Genomic DNA, 22,543 nt, shown 5'->3' with positions numbered 1-22,543 from the left:
AATAAGGTTGGCACCTCCTTAGTGTCACAGCCATTCAAATATTTTTATACATGGCCATCATGTCCTCTCTCAGTTTTCTTTTCTTCGAGCTAAACATACTAAGCTCCCTCAGCTGCTCCTCACAGGCTTCCAGGTCTTTGAACATTTTAATCACCCTTCTCTGGATATATTCCAGCTTGTCAATATACTTCTTGAAATATGGATCCCAGAACTGGACACAGTATTCCATCTCTTATTCCTCCTTCCTTTTTTAAGCCTACCTACAACTCTTGCTTTCAGCTTCACTTTCTCCTTCTTGAGTTGCCAATGACTGTGTACTATAAAGGTTGATGATTCCTTACTCAAAATAGTTGGGACCAGAAATGTGTTGAACTTTTTTTTTCCAGATTTTGGAATACCTATGTATCCGGTCTGGACAAACTTAGGCTCTCCAGGTGTTTTGGACTTAAACTCCCACAATTCCTAACAGCCTACTGGATGTTAGAAATTGTGGGAGTTGAAGTCCAAAACACCCGGAGGGCTGAAGTTTGCCCAGACCTGATATATATTATGTATATACTGTACATACATAATGCAATATCTTGGAGATGGGAGTCTAAATGTGACATTCATTTATATTTCATATATACCTTATACATGTAGCCTGAAGGTACATGTTAATAATGTTTTGCATGAAACAACATTTGTGTACATTGGACCATCAGAATGCAAAGTCGCACTATATAAGACACCCATGTGGACGATTTTGGATTTAGGATGCTCAGCCTATATTGTAGGAGAGTGTGTTGTAGGAAAATAGCAGAGATATGAAAAAGGATTTAAAACTAAGATTAAGCTAACAGCTTCTCTGCTGAAAACTGCATCTTCTCCCCACTATTATGCAATGGCCTCAAGTCCCAGGCTGCCACCAAGAAGTTCAATTTCCCCATTTAAGATTGAAAAGTTTTAAGTAATTATCTCGGATGAGATTGGGACACTTGGCATTCATGGCCACCTATCCGCCCAGTTCCTCAAAAGCTCCTCCCAGTTCCTCAAAAGCTCAAAAGACTAGCATCAAGGAAGACTTTGAACATACTCTAGAATTTGCCAACTTCACTAGGATTTGCAGAATCGACTTCTTTCTCCATATAGAGGTTTATTAGAGATTCAAAACCAGGAGCAAACATAGCATATTTCTATTTGTGGAGAAGAATTTGGAATATTTGAAAATCTTTCTCATAGACTTCCTCCAACGGTGAAAAAAAGATTTGTTATGTAAGTGGTATTACAGAGTGTCATTTGACAAATTTATGAAGACTCACATTGGTTACGTAAGTCAGAATGTGGAAGGACATGAGTCTCTATAGCTTGATGCCATGTCTAACAACAAGCTAGTGAAGTATTTGAATGTGGAACAGAAATGACAACAATAGTGTGTGACTATGTTCAATTGACCCCATGATTATGGCACTCCCTTTTCAAGGAGGCAGATCTGATCTTTGTACCGCCAAGCAGACATTTCCATTCAGAGTAGTTTTTGACTACTGAGAGATTGCTACAGACAAGGCCCCTAATCAACAAAAACAACAACAATAACAGCAACTATTTATTTATTACTTATTACTGCTATCATTCCCACTATTTTTCTAATAACATTATTTAGAGGTTCTACAGCTATTTTCATCTCTGTTTTCATATTAGCAAATTATAACAAGATTAATGAAATTTTAATTATTTGTAATAGTTTAAAATTGGTTCTTAAAAATATGCAGAAGACCCTCCAATATTGAAGAATCCCTACATCTTCTAGCATGACTCATACAATAATGCTGGGCGGGGGAGCTTACAAAAACCTGAGAAGCCTAGAGAATTTCTTGATCCTTCAGCACAGCTTTATGGTCAACTTCTGCTGGAGAATCTAGAGATTCGTAGAAATAACACATTAATCAAATCCATGAATAATTGAATTTACAAAAGTTAAACCCACAAATGTGGAAGGCTAACTGTATTATGTATAAATTGCAGTGCATCTCAGTTCTGAAAAAAAGATGGGATACATCAAATCAAATTAGAAACTATGTCTGCTTGCTGGGGTTCAAAGTCATATACAAATTAACATGCAAGTTAACAAACAATCAATTTCTCTCCATTTAAAAAAATCCAAATGTTCTGAACATGCAAAGTCAACTTTTGACAAGATGAAAATAATCTGGGAATGTTCTCACCATATTCCAACTCAGGATAGGCATCCTATAAGTGAAATGGGAGACTAGGGGTCCTTCCACACCACCATATAACCCAGAATATCAAGCTGATAATCTGCAACATATGCTTTGAACTAGGTTATCTGAGTCCACACTGCCATATAATCCAGTTCAATATAGATTTTATACAGCTGTATGGAAGGGGCTCAGGAAAGGAAGCTTACCTGGATCTGTTCAAAAGGCACCTCAAAACTGAAGGACTCGTTATAATAAGGATTCAATGTATTCTTCTTTATGGTTGTTTTCTTCTTCTTAATACGTTTCCCTCCCTGCATGAGATGAATTTTAACATAGGGGTCTGGAATGGGAGTTGGGAAGGAGAGATTGAGAGAGAAAGGGAAACATTAGAGTCATGGAGACAATATTACATATACCTGGTGCGGAGCAGAAGAAGAGGATTTTAAGATCGAGCCTCTTTGGGTTTTCTTTAAGTCTCTCCTCTTTTTTTCCTTCCTTATTACCTTTTGCAACACCATAAACTTTGCATAATTTACCCTTTTGTGCTTTTTAGTGATTGCCCAAATGTATTACAGTAATTTCATATGTACATAGGGAAATGAGAAATTAGAAATTGGCAGAGGAAAATGCCTATAGGTCCCAATGCTCTCATTCTTTACATATTTTAGTTTATCACAATGGTGACCTCTTACCTGAAAGACCTCCCACATCCATCTTTTTGAGGTTTTTGGCTTCCAGGACTATCACAGTCAGCTTCCCAGCTGTAGGGACATACCGGAGTGAAAAGCAGACATCTCCCAATTTCTCATGCTGCAGGAAGACAAACAGGACAGATTCTGAGCTGGGATCAGGGCCAGCCTGAAATATTTTCATGGCAGCTGATGAATCTGTTCTGGGCCTTAGCCTGTACTGTGCTATCCAAGGTTCTGAAATTCTATACCAAAACAGAGTAGGCACTTTGGACAAACCCTTTACAAAAACAAGAGCAGATTAATTGCCCCAATTACATAGAATAGTCCAATTGCTACTAGACATTTCACTGCATGAGAACAAAGAAACAGCACTCCTTGTTCCACATGCAGAAGTACTGTACATATTTGTGTATAAGGCTAGAAATATTAGTCAAAAATTGATTCCTCCCCCCCCCCCCAAAAAAAAACCCCATTTCAACTTATCTATGAATCAGTATAAGAACTGTGCTTTAACTCTTATAAAAGAGGAATCATCCCATTTTTGAACAGAATGGGAAAAGGCAAGAGTTTATTCTGTCCTGGGAGAACCTAAAAAAAGTTCCAGTCCCTTCTTCCCATTCCATCATATCTTGATTTTTTAAAAGCAGTTTCAATGTGAACATTGCCTCATCTTTCCAAAGTTCTTCAAATGTACATGAACAGACACCAAACACTTTGTGGCAAATGGGATATAATTGAATGAATAAATAAATAAATACAGATTCACCACTCAGAGCTCCCAATACTTTATTTTCCCTCCATTCCCTCTTCCAAAATGGTGATAAGGAATGATATGACATCTCTTCCAGTTGCCATGTTGAAGGGGAAATAGACCAAGAAGTACATTAGATGGGAGCAGCTCATGGAGAGTGGGGCAGGGGGGAATTTGTCCCATGCAATTGTCAACCCATGCTCTAACATCAGCTGATGATATCGTTTCTTTCCCCTAATGATAGAGCCAGCCTAGGTTGACAGGAAAACATCTGGAAATGGCCTCCACATACTAGGAAGGGAAGCATGTAGTGCAGCCCCTCCAATAAACACCTTTTCTCAGCCACAGAACTAGCACCAATCCTGGTGAAATGCTGAGTCTGCAATCAGAATCTCATAACTGCTTTCAACATCTGTTGTTCAGTCTTTCAAGTTATCTTAGCCCTGTAGCAATAGGAAGTAAGTTTTACATGAAATTGTAGATGGTCTTGCCTGTGTATTGAGCATTAGGACCTACCTCCTCCTTCTCCGCTGACTGTAGGTCCCGCCACTCCTCAATCACATGAGCCAGATCTACAGTGTTCATGGGAATACGGATCTCACCAATGGCATCGTGCTTGGAGAAGCGGTCAAAGTCATAGACAGACATGACAAGGGTCTTGCCACCCAGCTCTGAGTAGGGAATCTAAATAGCAAACACAAGGAATAATGGATTGAAGAAAGCCACTCTTGAGTGAAAGGTTATTGGTGAGAGAGTCGGTTGAGGTGTTACTAGCTCTCTGAAGGACCGCATTATTCTAAATGACCCTCCAGAAGATTTGAGATCTTCAGGGAAGGCCCTTCTCTTATTGTACCATCCATGCAGATACACTATTGTGAATTTGGGAGAAGGTCTTATTGGTAGCTGCTGCAAGGTTTTGGAAATCTCTTTGTAGAATTGCTTGACTGGCTTCCTCTATAGTGTTGCTCAGTTTTTTTGTTTTGTGGAAAGAGTTTTAATACTATGCTGTATTGTCCATATTTTGCCTTTTAATGGATTTATTTTTAATTTTTTAAAAATTCTGTTTATTTATTTATTTATTTCGTGTCAAAAGCATTGCATAATAAATAAGTTTAAAAGTGATAAAATAAAGGAATCACAAACAGTTAAATAGTTTTGGACCAAAAGCGGGCAACAACAATTGTATTGTCCGTAGCTTTAAACAACTCTTTCTCCGTGCATGAGGCAGGGCATTGTGGGCAAGCATACATATGAGGAATTGTTTGTTCAGCTCCACAGTCACACAAGGTGGAAGATTCCTCCAGGTAGTGCCATCTTGCCAGGTTGTCTTTTGATCTGCCCACTCTGCTTCTCAGTCTATTTAGGGACTTCCAAGTTGTCCATTCTTGGTTTGCCCCTGGAGGCAGACCCTCATGAGGGGCCATCCAGTTGGAATTGCCTGGTTTAGCTGCCCAGAGGGACACCCTTGCTGTTGCTGGGGGGGGGGGCATCAAGAGGAGTGGTGGTTCTCATGAAGCCCTTCCTTGCTGACAATTATGTCTATTAATATAGAAGGTTTGTCACTTGCTAAGGAAGAGCTATTAGCCAAAATGTCTGAGGACATCTCGTGTGACATTTTATGTATACAGGAAACACACAGAGACATCACAATGAGAAGACCAAAAAATTCTATTTATATAGATCCTTCTAGTCTTTGGATATCTCACTATTTCAATTCCTGCAAATTACAGATAAATTCCATTAACCTGACAAGGATCTGCTGTTTCTTCAAATCGTTTTACCTATGATGTTTGCTTGGAACTGCCTGTGCACTTGCCACAGAAGACTATAGTGTATTATTTACACTATTTTTGCAACCAAAATGCATTTACAAGCTATAAAAACACTGGGCTTCACTTTTCAACTGACTTCACTTTCGTATAGTGTGCAGCCACTAACCCATCAGATAAACAGGAAATAAATGGAGCAATGAATGAAAGGACTGTAATGTGAGATGGAAAAACTGAGATCCATAAAGGATAGAGAAAGCTTAAAGCTATAAATAAAGGTGGCACTTAAGAAGAACAATGCACAACATATTTCTGGAGCTATGGGAAAAAGTGAAAAAAAGGAAACCTTACCTTAAATGTGAAGGACTCATTAAACGTGGGGTTGAGTGTTTTGCGATGGACTTTGGTCTCATATTTTTTCTTTTTCTCTGGGAGCAGGAAGACTTTGACATAAGGATCAGAGGTACCTCCAATGTCCAGTGCTGGGAGGTCAGCAGCTTGTATTATGCCCACTACCAGCTGCGGAAAGGTGTAAACATAGGCAAACATTAGATGGGTTGTCATGAGTCAGTTATGACATGAAGGCACACCACAACAACAAGAGGGCATTCTATTGCAAAAAATGTCCCTCCCCCCAAAGGATGTCCAGTTCGAGTCCAGCTTAAAGATAAAAAGCCATAAAGAAAGAGATATATGGGTCTTTAAGCTGCCATCCACAGTCAACAATCTGGGAGCAGACTGAGCTAGCAGGCAGGCCACTTGATCATGGTCCTCCTTGTGACAAAGAGATGTAGTATAGTTCTATTTAAATTAGAGCAATTGTTTTACAATGTGCACCTATACATAAACATGCATTAATGTGCATTTTTGTGCTCCTTTCTAGTGTTGCAGTTCCTTATTTGCTGTTTTGTGAGTGGATAACCTGGTCTGTTCCAGAATAAAAAGGGAACAAACATGACCATTCCCACCTGTGTGCTCTGAAAGTCATAGTCAAGTGAGTACTGGAGTTTCCCCAACTGTTCCTGTGGCTTCTCCTCTTTAGGCTCCTGCAACAGTGATGGGTCCAAATCTTCTACCTCAGGCTGGACCTAGAAGGAAGGAGGAAAAGTGAAGAGGAAAGCCAACAAGTCTTCCTTTTACTAACAAAGACAAATGTTATTGTGCCAAAAGCCTAGCGATATGCTGACTTAAAATTCTATTGCTTGGAATATGGCTCACAAGTGTAAAAGGTTAACAAGCAGACTAAAGAAATGGGTGGAGAGGTGAATTCATGTGCCAGATTTTCTCCATGAGCATGATTAAAAATTCACTCCAATTCTGAAGGGAATCCTGCTTGAAGAGACAGTATTCATGAATATTCTACAAAGAAAGAAGTAGATAAGTTCACTCTTCAAGGTTTTACATCTTTTTCTCTTTGCTCCTACAGATATTAGCTGACAGCCTGGCTCTTCCATCTTCAGCTAAGCTTTGTGCTCAAAGGACAATCAGCAAAATCAGTTGTGGGGGTTATTTTAAAAATGGGATACAGCCCTCTCTCTCTCTTTCTCTCTCTCTTCTTAATTAGTTTACCTTCTTGGTCATGATTTTGGGGGCGGATGGGAGTTCCACACATCAGGAATCTGCCAGGTTGGAAAAGCCTGTTGCATTCGAAAAGCCAATGCCCACAAACACAATAGCTAGTTTATCATAGGCGAGTGAGTCTATGAACCGGACGAGTTTAGAAAGAACTCCTGTACTATTCATAAGACTTGGGGAATAGCAAAGGCTTTAACAGTGCTGAGCTTAAGAAGAAGTCTTGGGATGCATTCACACTATAGAATGAATGCAGTTTGACATCACTTCAGTGGCTATAGCTCAATGGTATGGATACATGAGAGCTGTAGTTTTATAAGGCCTTATAGCCTTATCTCCCAAATAGTCCTGGTGCCTCAGCAAACTACAAATCCCAGTATTCCATAGCATTGAGCTATGGCAATTAAAGTTGTACTAAACCACATTAATTCTACAGTGTAGGTGCACCCTTGGAGAGTCGGTTTCTGCCTACTTTTTGAGCACACCTGAGGTTCACCAAGGCAAACATGAGCCCTTGCCCCACTTCTTAGGTCAGAGATAGGGAAGAAATAAAGTGTTCTCTCAATCATGCAGACTGTATTTCCTTTTGAATGTAATTAAAGATATAGGTCGAAAGGTTTTGCAACAGTCACTGAAATGCTGCCACTTACCTTATCAATGTAGCTTTTGCCCAACTCTTTCACCTCTTTCATATTAATCTGAGCCTTCCCTTTGTCTTTCCCTTTCTTTCCTTTCTTCTTTTTGCCAAAGCATTTTTTACAGATGCAGAAGCAGCAGCACAGAAGTAGCACTCCAACAACAATGATGATCGCGGCCAAAGCCCAAGGTGGAACTGGAGGGGAGCATAAGAAGAGGGGGAAGATGTGGAGGATGGAATCTGGGGTAAAGTCACTGTTTATAGATTGCCACAACATTCATTATTAACACAATGCATACCCCTAACCCAGGCATGGGCAAACTTAGGCCCTCTAAGTGTTTTGGACTTCCACCATTCCTAACAGCCTCAGGCCCTTTCCTTTTCCCCCTCAGCCGCTTAAGCGGCTGAGGGGGAAAAGGAAGGGGCCTAAGGCTGTTAGGAATGGTGGGAGTTGAAGTCCAAAACACTTGGAAAGCCCAAGTTTACCCATGCCTGCCCTAACCACTCAGATCATGTCATTTGGGCACACAACTTCTCCTTTAAAATGTCCTTGCCACACAATCAGCTCCATCTCCAAGAGCAATAAGATTCAATCTTCGCAAAAATAGAATCACAAGGATATGCTACACTGCTCTTTTGGAAACTGGAATGACACTTTGTAAGACAAAGAGATGACATTTTTGGTAACATATTCTCCAATTTGGTTTTGTTATAGGGTAGAGCCCTATAGAGTAGTGGTGCAGCGGTTTAAACTGCTAAGCTGAAGAACTTGCTGATCGGAAGGTCCGCGATTTGAATCCACGGATGGGTTGAACTTCCATTGTTAGCCCCAGCTTCTGCCAACCTAGCAGTTTAAAGACATGCAAATGTGAGTAGATCTATAGGTACTGCTTTGGCTGGAAGTTAACAGCGTCCATGCAGTCATGTTGGCCACGTGTCCTAGAAGACGTCTATGGACAACACTTACTCTTCGGCTTCAAAATGGAGAGGAGTGCCACCCCCCAGAGCCAGACTCGATTATACTTAATGTCAGGGAGAAATCTTTACCTTTACTTAGAGTCCTGTGCATTGTCTGTGTTTTAAAATTCAAGCCAAGCCTTAAAGCTGGCTGAGAAATGGCAGACTATATGACTCCAATTTATTTCAGAAAACATTTTTATAATAGCTGGTGCCCTTTCAACTTGGATGAATTCTGCCATCCCTGCAATCTGAAATCTGAGACGGGAAGGAGAAAGAAGTGAGCACAGCTCTACGCACTTGGCAGCTTTCCCAGTTTGTTCATGAACTTGTCTTTCATGTCGGAAAAAACATTCTCCTTGCTGGGCATTTCGGTGGCATTGAGGGACGGCTCCATCTGGGACTCTGTCGCCCCCGAATCCACTCGGGCTGACCTCCGTGCTGCGTTCATTGTGGACCCTGGAGGACGAAGAAGAAAGAAGAGCGCTGAAACCCTTCGAGTGACTGTTACAAATTTAACCCTCTTCAAGCAAAGATTTGGATTGTCACTCCTATATACTGCATACACCAATTAACAAAATCTCTGATAAAGATGCTCCTTTTTACAAAATCTTTTTACACACACAAGCCTACCTTTCCTCCTCATTTTCTCTATTGCTAAAAGTGTTTGTTTTGGAGCATTGGCATTGGGAAGGTGTCAAAGAAACTCACACTTTTGGGTCTGGGATGCAGCAGCATGTCTACAGTAAATACTGCAGTAAAACACACTATGAAAGAATAGGATTTACTCCAGTTGATCCTACTAGAGTTAAGCATGCCTGTTTACAACAGGCAAGGTAAACAGCAGCTGCCTCTAGAATCCTTTACTGAGCATGCAACAAAACAAAGAGCAATGGGGAAAGCAGGTCAGCTTGCCAAATCAACTCCCCTCAGTATGTTTACAAAGCACAGGTCAAGAAATTTGAGCAGCAAAATGGAAATGTTCCCATTGAACATTTGAAACATATTTTGCATTGGGACATATTGTATGCTAGGACTGTTGTGCAACAGCCACTCTGCTGTCTGCACAATGGTACCAGAGAAATAGCTACATCTCTGTTCACCATTCGAATTACCAGTGTTGTGCAACATTGCAATTCCCCATTACTTGATTGTTAAGTCAGCTTAGGCCTAAGAGAATGCCATCCAGCCTTTAAAATATGAAACTGGATCATATTACAACAACTACTACAACAAACAGCACTACGGCTAGAAAAACACTTGGCAGATGTTATTGATCTCATGATTTTTATACTGGCTTCTGAGGATGTGTCACCCTCCAGATGTTGTTGCATTGCAGCCCCACAATCTGTCACTAATCATTTGATAGGTCTCTAAAACATCTGGAGACTATAACATCTGGAGACCACATATTGCACGGCCTTGACTGGAATCTTCCAAAGGGTCTCCTGAGATGTTGACTCTTGTTAACTTTCATAAACATGTATTGAAGAAGCCACTGGGTTGGAGAACTCTAACATGGCCACTCTCTCTTGAAGCAACAAAAACAAAAATAGATGCATTCCTTTCCCCATTCAGTTTTATTTTCAAAGTGTCATTCCTTTTGGTTGGCTGTGATAAGATTGTTTTTGGTCTTCCACCCAGTCTTTTGCTGCCTGTAATTTTAGTCTTCTCCAGCCAAGCGGCTTGAAAAATGTCAGGCATGCTATTACTTCCACATAGACCTGCTCTCCAGGGCATTAGCCTTATCAATTTTCAGATAAGCAGGGCAAAGGGCTTCTGTTTTACAAGCATTTATAAAAGGCACAGAGACATGGCCAAGCATTTAGCTGGACTAACCTATTTAGTATCCAGATCAGGTTTGTCTAACTCATTTTCAGCAAGGGTCACGTCAGCCTTATGGTTGCCTTCAAAGGGCCATTGAACCCATGGATAGAAAATCCGTGGATAAAGAGTGCTAGTTATAATCATTTTACATAGTGGTTAGTGTGTTTTAGTTTTTACCCAATTTGGGTACCCAGATGTTATTGAATGACAACCGCAATCATTTTATTATTATCCACCATGTGGACTGGGAATGATGGGAATTGCAACCCAACAGCTGGTGGTTCTGAGATTAGGGAAATATTAACAGTCATTTTAAAGTCATGCATCATATCCACAAGCTTTGCATCTACATTCAAAACCCACTCTCCCGACCAAACAGAACAAACTGCAGCCTTTCAGATGTTACTGCATCACAACTCTCATCAGTTCTAGTTATGATGTCTAGTGAGGGGGAATTTAGGAGTTTATACAACCTTCCAGTCCATTATCTGGAAGGTTGCATAAAATAACATGGCAGGCTGGATTTGGCCCAGGGGCCTTGAGTTTGACATGTAGTCTAAATGGAGGGAAATAATAGCACTATGCAATCCTGCTTTTAGCCAGACCTCGTCTGAAACTCTGTGCCCAGTTCAAGAAGGATACTGACAAGATGCCATGTGTTCAGAGGAACCCAATTTCAGTACATAATTATAGTACTATTATTCTACTTTAACTACCATAGTTCCATCCTATGGAATTCTGCAACTGGTGATTTGAGGAGGGGTAACAGCGCTCCATGCAGTCATGCCAGCCACATGACCTTGGAGGTGTCTACGGACAACGCCAGCTCTTCGGCTTAGAAATGGAGATGAGCACCAACCCCCAGAGTCAGACATGACTGGACTTAACATCAGGGGAAACCTTTACCTTTTACCTACAAGACCTAGAATGATGAAACCATGGCCATTAAAGTGAAATCATATCACCATAATTGCGTAGAATGAATGGGCCCCAGGATGGCAAATGAGGAAAGGTTTAAGGAGTTGGGTAAGTTTAGCTTGAATAAGAGAAAGTTGAGAGGTGATATGATAGTCATCTTTAAATAATTGGAGGAATGTCAAATAGAAGCAGGAGCAAGCTCAGATTCAAATTACTAGTGATTTTACCTAAGTATTGACCAAGCCATTGACATCTCCGGCCCATCCTCTGTTCGGATATCAGCCAGCATGCCAATGCCTTAAATCAAGAAACAGCTTCCTAAGATCCACAGAGATACTCAAAGGAATACCTCAGTAAGCGAGAGTCTAAAAGTGGCAGGGTAAAACCCGGAACCTCAATCAGTGGCTGATGTTGGATGAGAAACTCCCTCCTAGGCACACAGAAGACTGGGTGACTTGGAAGGCACTGAACAGACTGTGCTCTGGCACCACAAGATGCAGAGCCAATCTTAGAAAATGGGGCTACAAAGTGGAGTCCACGACATGCAAATGTGGAGAATAGCAAACAAATGTGGTCTGAGCCCTGCCATATGCACAATGGAGGACCTTCTCACAGCGACACCAGAGGCACTCCAAGTGGTCAGCTTCTGGGCAAAGGAAATCTAGTATAATGCCAAGTTTTTAACTTTGTGTTTTTAAATACATTATAATTGCATCTTCAATTTGCTTGTGACACCATGAATAAAACCTAAGTGTCAGGGGAAAACTTTTACCTTTATCTATTAAGAAGACCTTCCCCATGGTAAGAGTTGTGCAAATGGACTGCCTTGGAGAATTCTGAACTCTTATTTTTGGACAGTTATAAAATAGATGATGTTGATTTGCTATGCACACTCCAAATGAAAACTGAAACCAAGCTAAGAATGCCTCTATCTCTTGGCTGTCCCTTTCTCAGTCTTGTCTGGACTTGCCTTCATTTCCTTTCCAGTCTGTAAAAATCTGTTTTCGTTGTGTCTGATTAAAACATTAAATTGGACATTTTGTTTTGACTTGGCAGAATTTCCACATATTCCTGCAGAATTTCCACAGAATTAGGGATTATATGATGGCATCCCTTCCAAAGCTGGAAAAAGAGCTCCTAGGTTTCAGCTGCTTTCCATGTGCCTTTTTAAAGCTGTGCAACAGAGGCTGGCAGTGACTATTGTGCCTTTAAACAGAGCAGCGAGAATGCTGAGAGCAGAGATGCTACGACTGCGCTTCAGAAATACGACTCAGGGATTAACACAGTGGTACGATGGGAGCTTGTTTAACAAACAAACAACTCCACCCCATGCGCTGATAAAAACAAAACAGGATAAAGGATCTCTTAGCCACATGATCTTAGACCATTTGTCTGACGTTTGCTGGCAGAATGATCTTTTTGGATGCCGCTTTCTTTGTAACACTGGGGCTGTTTCCAAAGGGACAGCTGTGCCTGTCAGCTTCTGCAAAGCAACAAATGCTTTTCTCGGAGCTCTCAAACTCATCCTAGCACGGGTTTGCCTGGCTCAGAAACCACTTCCTTCTATTTTGCTCCGATCCCACCCACACAGCTGCGCAGCGTTGCACACAGGCGCACCTGACGGATGATACGCCATGGATCAGAGGAAATGGATTGTAATCCACAAAAGCTCGTGCTGAAATAAATCTGTTGGGCTTAAAGGTGCTGCGGGGCTGTTTGTTGCTCCACTGAAGAGTGGATTTTCTCTCCTGTGTGCACATCTCACTTGCGCACACCAAAACAATCACTACCCCCTTAGGCTGTCTTCTCCCCTTCTGTTATTACAAGTGTGTTGGATGCACCATGGGTTCGGAGGAGGAGGAGGAGGAGGAGGAGGAGGAGGAGGAGGAGGAGGAGGAGGAGGAGGAGGAGGAGGAGGAGGAAGAAGAAGAGAGCAGCTGTCAGGACTCCCCAGTGCCTATTACAAAGCAGCAGCTCCTGATTGGACAGAGCATCTCCCCTGATGCTTGATGGACAGAATGGCAACAGCTTGGCTGGAGTGGAGGAAGGAGGGGGCCAGCAGTCCCTTGGGGTGTTTCCCTATAATAATAACACCACAGTCAGGGAAGGCACGTATTGCAGGCACGCCGTGCTGGATTTCAGGACCTCGGAGAGCAGCTGGACCAGGCCAGGTTGGGTTGTGGCGCTATTGCGCTATGATCTTAGTTGCCAGAGAAGGCCACACTTCCCAACTCACTACTCTCCATTTTACTTTCTCACTCCAAATCCCTTCTGCTTCCAAAGGTTCCTGGCACCCCCTTTTTACCTGTCATTCTTCCATTTCCTTCTAAGGAAATGTAGAGTCTGGCTTCCCACTCCTTTAACTCCCGAACTCTACCCATTTCTATAAGTACTCCAAATGGCATTTGCTCTGCATCCCTTTGTGGACCTTTTGAGTGGTAATGGTATCTATCCACTCTAAATAATTAACAAGGAACAAAAGAGCTGGGTGCAAAGGGCAAGCGAGCCCAAGGGAATGCCCATTTTGGATGATCCACTGCGCTCAGCCATAGCCTCCACAAAGCAGATTGACAGGATGTTTCTCTTGCTTGGACAGTGGCATTTATCTCCTGACAAACTGGCTGGAACTGCCTTGGGATCCAGGAGCAAGGACTGGAAACACAGAAAAAGAGATAATCCTATACAAGCTGACTTGCCTTGGGCATTGCTCTTGCTGTGGTGGCAGCATTTGCACTCATGATTCTGGGTCACCACCTCACAGTCTCTTCATTTAATTGAAAGTTATGGAGAGACTTATCATGTCTTGGACCCGGAGATAAAAGTCCAGGTCCCTATCACAATGCCAGATTTGAGGGAACATGAGCCAGCCTCTCAATCTGTCTTTCTTTCTTTCTCTTTCTGGCATTCTGGTACTAGTGGCATACTCATCTGTAAGTCATGCTGCACATGCTGGAGAAATTATTCGTCATAGTTCAACAGAGATGTTCTACTGACAGTAATGAAAACAGAGTTGCGCATACATCAATGTTGACATGCTTGTTTATGTTCTGTGCATTGAGGCTGTGCACTACAGTTGTACATTGTGGTTGAGCATGACAATTGCATGCTGTGCATTGTACAACAGCATTCAGCTCTTGATATGTGTTAATGTTGCTCTTCTGCATGAGAAATGCACAGCGGTGGTGCAGTATATCTCTACGGGGATATTTATGTTATGCTGAGGCAATATTGGCCTGCGGCCTCAATCAGCCCAATTTGTACCAGCATGAAAAAACATTCAAAGGTGGTAACCTATGTACCATACACTTCCTTGGGTTCACTGGATAATAGGAAGGATATGAATGCAATTAATAAATGTAATCCATCCACACCCCTATAAGGTTGAAAGGGCGGGGGAAGGGAGGAATTTAAGACACAGACTACACTATTACACATTGTGGCAGTTTGATTCTACTTTAACTACTGGAGTTCCTTGCAGAGAAATTTAAGTACTCAACACAAATCCTGGCATTGCATAGGAGGGAGTAGTGACAATGTGGTATTGGACTGCAATAAACATAAAGTGTAGATGCACTTATATAGATAACTCAGCTTTCCCAAACATGCTGCCCTCCAAATGTGCTGAACTATAACTTGTGAATGCCCAATCCCCTTGCCCTTGCTGTTTGGGTATGATAGTTGCTGGGGGTAGCAAAATGTTTTAAAAATACAAACTGTAATCGATAACCAAAAAAATACACAATAAAGCCTGCAGCTAAAATGAAAATGCCACAGAATACAAAACCACCATCGAATCAACAGCAAAGAAGAATCATAGAATAAAAAAAGTTGTAGAGTGGAAAGGAATCATCATCATCATCATCATCTAGTCCAAACACCTGTTATTGCAGGAACACAGCAAATGCATATCCAACAGGTGATCATCAACCACTGAATGGAAGATTAATGAAGGAGGTTCCCATCAGCTGCTTATACAGCTTTCTCCACTATTTCAGAGGTCTTACCAAACAGCTTTTCCTAAGGTTTAATCCAAATACCTTTTCTTGCAATTTGAATCCATTGCTTGAGAGCTTACTCTTTGGAGCAGCAGAAAAACATTCTACATGATAGCCCTTCAAATATTTGATGACAACGATCATATTGCCTCTCACCCTTCCCTTCTCCGGGTGAAAACACCCCCAGGTATCTCAACTATTCCTCATAGAGATTGGTTTCCAGACCCTTTGGCACATCTGTCACCATTTTCTGGATATCTTCTAGCTTGTTGATGCCCTTAGAAAATGGTGATGTCCCAGACTGGCCACAGCACTGCAGATGAAGCCTACCCAAATATAGCGAGAATGTTACTTCTCTTGATGTGGATTTTATAATTCAACTGATGCAATCTAGAATGCCATTTGAAGTTCTTTTTGCCACTCTATTACTCTATGGGAATAACAGAATTGTAGATTAGGCCAGCAAGTTCAAATCTCATTCCAAGAGAAACTCTAGCTAAAGCATCTCCAGTGGGAAGTTGTCCAGCCTCTTCTTGAAGATACCCAGAGAAAGCGATCCCACCATCTCTCTAGATAATTGGTCCCATTGCCAAACCACTCTTACCATCAAGAAGTTCCTTCTAATGTTCAGTCAAAATCTAACTTCCTGTAATTTAAAACTATTTGACCTGCCTATAGCCTCTGGAACAGAAGAGAACAAGCCTGTAAACACATCTTTGTTGTAAGATGGTTTGAGCATTGGATTACAACTGGAGACTAAAGTTTGATTCCTTGCTTGGCAATGGAAACCCATTGACTGACCTTGGGTAAGTCACACACTCTCAGCCCCAGAAAACCCAGTGATATGTTCACCTTAAGGCCACCATAAGTGGGAAATGATTCCAAGGCACACAACCACAACCAATCATGACATCTCTCAGTCTTCACCAGGTTGAACATACCTAAGTCTTTCAACCTTTCCTCATGGGTCTTGTTCGCCATCCTTGAAGCTTGTGAATCCAAAAGTCTTCACCTGGCACCAAAGAGACCACGATGCTGTTACCAGATGAGCTTCTCCAAGGTGGGCATTCTGCAAATGGGATGCCAACACTGAGTAGACCTTTTCTTATCTAGTCATCCATTTGGTGATATGGGGAAACCCCCGAGGAAGATCTGAGATCTTGAGGTCAGTGTAGCTGGATAAGGGGAAAGGGGCTCCTTCAGGTTGCCAGCCCATAAGCCACTTAGGGCTTTAAAGGTCGAAACCATATGTGTGTCGATGGAGAATGGAAGGAGGGGAGGGAGGCACATCACGTGAATGAAGAGCTCCTTATATACAAACTGGGCCACTGAGCCCGGCAAGAGGTAAATACAACTTAATGCACGTAGTATATAGCCTCAAGGGGACGGCTGATGTGTGCACACAGTATATGGAGAGATGGAGACACTTTAGGAGAGAGAGGAAAAGAAACAGTATTCAACTCATCAGAGCTGAAGAGGAAAGACAAGTTAAGGGTTAAAGAGGTCTTCTTATGAAAAATGGCACTTTTCATTTGATCTCGGTATTAAAAGTGAAATAGGCAGGGTGACTGAGAACGCATTTGCGTGGGTTTATTTTGGCTGTGGCACATGGCGTTGTTCACAGCCCTGCCAGCTGAATGGGCATGGCTTTCCTGTAAATAGTGTTTCGGTCTGACAAGGGAATGGGAAGGAAAAAATGGTGTAGAGATAGAGAGACAGAAGAAACAGGGGCGGTCAAGAGAGAGAGAGAGGCAGAGATTGTAGTTAAAGGCTCTCTTTTCTGCTTTCGCCTTTCTTCAACGCCCCTCCCACACTCTCGGTCTTTTGCATCCTCCCATAATAAGCCCATAAGTCCGTCACCCACCTGACACATTCCTTCCACCTCCCCCCCTTCCCCACTTTACTGCTCCTTGACAGCTCACAGATGGGATCGGCAGAGCTTATGCGCTTCTTCACAACCCAAATCCTTGAGGCATTGTTTCAGAAGGAGGATTTAACACCCCATGGCTGCTGGGCAGAGTAAAGAGATGCATATGGGGAAGGGAGATTTGCTTATGAATGGTCTGAAGGCACTTCTCTTGAAGCAGATCTAAGTCAGATTCCATAGCCACCTGGATCAAGTGCCAGCCCTGCTGTTGGGCACCTGAAGCAGCCACCTCAGTGCAGTAGTTGCTGAGATATAGGGAGAAGAGGCACAGTACTAGTGGACAGAGCTGTGTCTAATTAGTAATTACCATATCTATTCATATATAAGTTGACCTCAAGTATAAGTTGAGGGCAGGTTTTGGAGGCAAAAGTATGGATTTTGACAAGACCCATGGATAAGACCCAAGGGAGTTGCTGACAAGCTGGAATGTGTCCAGAGGAGAACAACTAAAATGATCAAGAGTCTGGAAAACAAGCCCTAAGAGAAGCAGCTTAAAGAGCTAGTCATGTTTGGCCAACAGAAGAGAAGGCTGAGAAGAGACATGATGAGGGCCATGTATCAATATATGAGGGGAAGTGCAAGGAGGAGGGTGCAAGCTTGTTTTCTGCTGCTCTGGAGACTAGGATGCAAAACAACAGTTTCAAACTACAGGAAATGAGATTCCACTTGAACATCAGGAACTTCCTAACCATGAAAGCTGTTCAGTAGTGGAACTCTCTGCCCCGGAGTGTGGTGGAGGCTCCTTCTTTGGAGGCTTTTAAACAGAGGCTGGATGGCTATCTGTCGGGGGTGCTTTGAATGTGATTTTACTGCCTCTTGTTCCAACCCTATGATTCTATAAGTTGATGATCAGTACCAATACCAGCTTTGAGTTATTCATGGGTCCTATCAAAATCCATAATTTGAAGTGTTTATGATCTTTGACTTAGCCATGACCTGCCCAAGAATTCAAAAAGGCCAGAAGTAGCACTATAGCTCAGATAGACTATTTGGCTCAATGCTTTATGAAAGATTCTCCCAGAATGGACTAAGCTCTTGCCTTTCGCCACTCTACTCAGAGAATGGGTTCCTTGATGGCAGAGCACTCAACTTACTTTTGGATAAATTGACCCAGGTTTCTGCGGTTGATTTTTAACTAAAGATTTCTAGACTTATATATGAGTCTATAGCAAGCATGGGCAAACTTGGGCCTTCTGGGTGTTTTGGACTGCAACTCTTACATGCCTGACCTAGCCCCTCCATTACTCATGCATTATCTTACCATCTTCTCATGGCAACATGAAAGGGGATATCTATGGGGGTTTTGAGCAGTCTTTTGCCCAAGCAATGCTCTCATTGGCGGTTAGGGGATTCTGTGAGCTGCTGTCCCAAAAAGTACTTGTTCCGACTTCTGAGACTGTGTCCTGAGATGGGCATTTAAAAAGTCAGCAGAACCCACAACCAAAGTTGGAGGGAAACCAGGGCTGAAACCACTGGAAGCACCATGATTGATTTCATTAATAAGAATGGAGAAACCATCTGCCACCTTCTTCAAAGTTCCTTGTTATCTCTGATTTCAGCTACCATACTCATAGCAGTCATTGGTAGGGAGTAGGATTTTGCCAGAAACAATATAGTAGTGAGCTATGATAATGCAGAATATTTAGAACTGGCTTCCTCTTGAATGGGAAACTAAGAGCCATTCACTGTATAAAAGACGTACTCCAGATAGAAATGTTGGAATTGGCTTATTGATACAAGTCAACCTATGTTTAATGTGTTGTCGAAAGCTTTCATGGCCGGGATCACAAGGTTGTTGTATGTTTTCTGGGCTGTATGGCCATGTTCCAGAAGTATTCTCTCCTGACATTTTGCCCACATCTATGGTAGGCATCCCCACGGGTTGTAAGGCAACTCTGAGGATGCCTGCCACAGATGTGGGTGAAACGTCAGGAGAGAATACTTCTGGAACATGGCCATACAGCCCGGAAAACATACAACAACCCCAACCACTTCCTTTTCCTGGGAAACATGACAGGAGAAATTTCATGATGATGAGCAGATGCAATTCAGAATCCAATATTATAACACAGAGTAAACAGCGGACAAAATCTGAAAGACTGTATAGTGAGTTCTTCTCTCCCCTTTGCTCTCTCTATCTGTTACCTATTTCTTCAGGCTGCATAGAATTAGAGCTATAAGAATTAATGTCAAGGAACACCTGCAAAATATGGATCATAGACCTATGGGTTTTAAATGGAGGAGGGGGCCATTAATCTGAAGCCATAAGTGGAAACAGAAATCTTTGCAGGAGACTGTCTTGGTTTCACAGATTCTTTAAATATCCCATTGAGCATCAAGCCCACATATCTGTGACTATCTGCTTTAAAATCTATTTATCTCTCCTTTTAAATGGAAAGTACAGTTCCTTCTGCTTATGTATGGCAAGAATGGGGATTCTCAGGCCTCGTGTCCAAATCTGATCCACAGGAAGTCAAATTTAGCCCTCTGGGCTTTCCTGGAAGAGGAGTCCCATTTTTCCATGATGCCGTTATTGGGTGACTTCTCAATTTTTTATGGCTTTCACACTCACACTAAGGGTTTAAGGGAAATATGTTGGCACAATGAATCTGCCACTGAAACTGACTTTGACTGTTCAGTTAAAAGAACATTATATGGTCAGTGCAGACCAGGCATGGGCAACCTTTGGCCCTCCAGGTGTTTTGGACTTCAACTCCCAGAATTCCTAACAGCCAGTAGGTTGTTAGTAATTGTGGGAGTTGGAATCCAAAACATCTGGAGGGGCAAAGTTTGCCCATGCCTGGTCTGCATTGACCATGCCTGATGTAGACTACTAGACTCACCAGGGTGTCAACCTTTTTTTCTTGAGAGCCAAAGCAACCTTATGTTTTCCTTAGAAGGGCTACTGAATCCATGGGTGGAGAATACATAGATTCAGAGGGACAACTATACATTTTTATACATAGCAGTTGGGCTCCTTAGTTTTTACTCAATTTGGATTCCCAGATGTTATTGATTGAAAAATCCCATCACTTTTGAATTATATCCGCCCATGAGGACTGGGGATAATGGGAATTGCAACCCAACAGCACTTGTGGTTCTGAGGTTGGGGAGAGGTGAAAAAACATTTAAAGTCAAGCATCATACCCATAAGCCTGGTATCTAAATTCAAACCCCATTCTTTTTTAATCATGTCAGAAGTAACTTGAGAATGTACTGCAAGTCGCTTCTGGTGTGAGAGAATTGGCTGTCTACAGAGACGTTGCCCAAGGAACACCTGGATATGTTACCATCCTGCTGGGAGGATTCTCTCATGTCACTGCAAGCTAGAGCTGACAGATGGGAGCTCACCCCATCTCGCAGATTCAAACCAGCCGGTTTCAGCCCTTGGGCCTTGAGTTTGATACATGTGGTTTATACTGACCATATGTAGATGGGGCTAAAGCAGGCATGAGTAAACTTGGGCCCTCCCGGTGTTTTGGGCTTCAACTCCCACCATTCCTAACAGCCTACCGGCTGTTAGGAATGATGGGAGTTGAAGTCCAAAACACCTGGAGGGCCCAAGTTTGCCCATGCCTGGGGGGGTTAAAGTCATGAGATAGTAGAATGAACTCTGCCAGTTACGGCTACAGGTGTAAACCCTACTATTGAAAATGTTTTCAGATGTCAAACCTCAGATCGTCCCACAAGTAGGGGATTAGTATACCGAGAGGAATATTTCTCAAATCGTCTACTCACTGGTATTCTGTCTTTCCATTGGCACGTAATTTTGATGTGTTTTGTATTTCGATATACATGGTTAATCACAAATTGCCTCCCCTCACATGGATTCAGGAGTAGCACAACACATGACTCTTTATTCAGCTGCATGTGAAAACCATGTTTAAGCACTCCCTGAGTTTCAGTTTTCCAATCCCTGCTTCCTACTTTAAATCTTACATTTCAGGCAGCGGGAGTAGCAAAGGAGCAGACCAAAAGCTCAGCAGCGCAAACCAGGCAAATCATTGGTTTAATCTGTATAATTTATTTATTAATCTTCCATATTACTGAAACTGGGTTTTTTCCCCAGAAATCACAGGTTTTTAGATTCTCTGCTTATGCAGCAGGTTGTCCTGAACTCACCCCCTGTTTTTCTCCTTCACTTCCCTTCACTTCCTCTCTCTCTCTTGTTTCTTGGATGAATGCACACTGACACTCCTTTCCTCAGAGGGTCTAGCAATGCGTTCCCAACCCCGGGGCCTATTTCCAACTTGTCCCTAGATTTCCTGTCAGTGTAAACTCTCCCCCGTCTGTCCTCCAATTTGCTCAACTGCTCTTCTTCACAGGGCTGTCAGTTTGCAAAGGGGGAAAATCAAAGAGAAAGAAAGGAGGGAGAAGAAAAACAACTGTCTTGTTGGAGGGGGACAGTGGGAATTGTAGTCCAGTACATCCGGAAAGTACCAGGAATTCGATATGTTTCTGCCTTTTTGCAAGAAGAAAGTGTTTCATTCTAGTAGGTGCTTTTTAAAATCCAGACTGGGGTGTTTTTATATTGAACAAACATTATAAAATGGATTGAATGCTAGACTAGGACTCTGGAGACCAGGGTTCAAATCCTTGCTCAGCCAAGGAAACTCACTGAGTGGCCTTGGGCATGTCAGACCCTCTCAGCCTCAGAGGAACACAAAGGCAATGAATGGACATTGCTAAGAAAATCCTAGAACAGGATTGGCATTGGGTTGTTGTGAGTTTTCTGGGTGGTACGGCCATGCTCCAGAAGCATTCTCTCCTGACGTTTAGCCCACATCTATGTCAGGCTTCCTCAGAGGTTGTGAGGTCTGTTGGAAAATAGGCAGGTGGGGTTTATAGAATCATAGAATAGTAGAGTTGGAAGAGGCCTCATGGGCCATCCAGTCCAACCCCCTGCCAAGAAGCAGGAAATCGCATTCAAAGCACCCCCGACAGATGGCCATCCAGCCTCTGCTTAAAAGCCTCCAAAGAAGGAGCCTCCACCACGGCCCCGGGGAGAGAGTTCCACTGTCGAACAGCTCTCACAGTCAGGAAGTTCTTCCTGATGTTCAGGTGGAATCTCCTTTCCTGTAGTTTGAAGCCATTGTTCCGTGTCCTAATCTGCAGGGCAGCAGAAAACAAGCTCCCTCCCTCCTGCCTATGACTTCCCCATAGGGAAGTTATATATCTGTGAAATAATCAAGATGGGAAAAAGAACTCTTGCTGGCCTGCGGCAGTCAAGGCCAGTAAACACCTCCCAAAAAAGAATTCCCCCAGGCAGGAAGCAGCCAGGCGTTGAAGCTGCCAGG

General features: G+C 42.5%; 1 protein-coding gene across 6 annotated transcripts in view; it reads right to left on the bottom strand.

Moving 5' to 3' along the window:
• The window catches only part of syt5 (synaptotagmin 5), a 46,419-nt gene that overhangs the window by 6,482 nt on the left and 17,394 nt on the right, over window positions 1-22,543 (bottom strand). For 3 of the 6 annotated variants that reach the window (XR_001730782.2, XM_062958054.1, XM_016996709.2), the window contains exons 2-8: window positions 8,880-9,038; window positions 7,636-7,817; window positions 6,382-6,501; window positions 5,765-5,932; window positions 4,161-4,328; window positions 2,894-3,011; window positions 2,408-2,541 (exon numbers count right to left, since the gene is read on the bottom strand). Coding sequence is in view for 5 of the 6 variants with exons in the window: in XM_062958054.1 (XP_062814124.1) it covers window positions 2,408-2,541; window positions 2,894-3,011; window positions 4,161-4,328; window positions 5,765-5,932; window positions 6,382-6,501; window positions 7,636-7,817; window positions 8,880-9,030 (1,041 nt within the window). In the remaining variant the exon portion in view is untranslated. Of the gene's footprint in view, window positions 1-2,407; window positions 2,542-2,893; window positions 3,012-4,160; window positions 4,329-5,764; window positions 5,933-6,381; window positions 6,502-7,635; window positions 7,818-8,879; window positions 9,039-16,260; window positions 16,389-22,543 lie in introns of all 6 variants that reach the window. The other 3 variants (XM_016996710.2, XM_062958052.1, XM_062958053.1) reach the window with 2 other exon arrangements.

This window comes from Anolis carolinensis, chromosome 6 (genome assembly GCF_035594765.1).
Source record: "Anolis carolinensis isolate JA03-04 chromosome 6, rAnoCar3.1.pri, whole genome shotgun sequence".
Lineage (NCBI taxonomy): Eukaryota > Metazoa > Chordata > Lepidosauria > Squamata > Dactyloidae > Anolis > Anolis carolinensis.
Note: the sequence above shows the minus strand (reverse complement) of the source record. Positions and strands in the feature narration are given on the sequence as shown.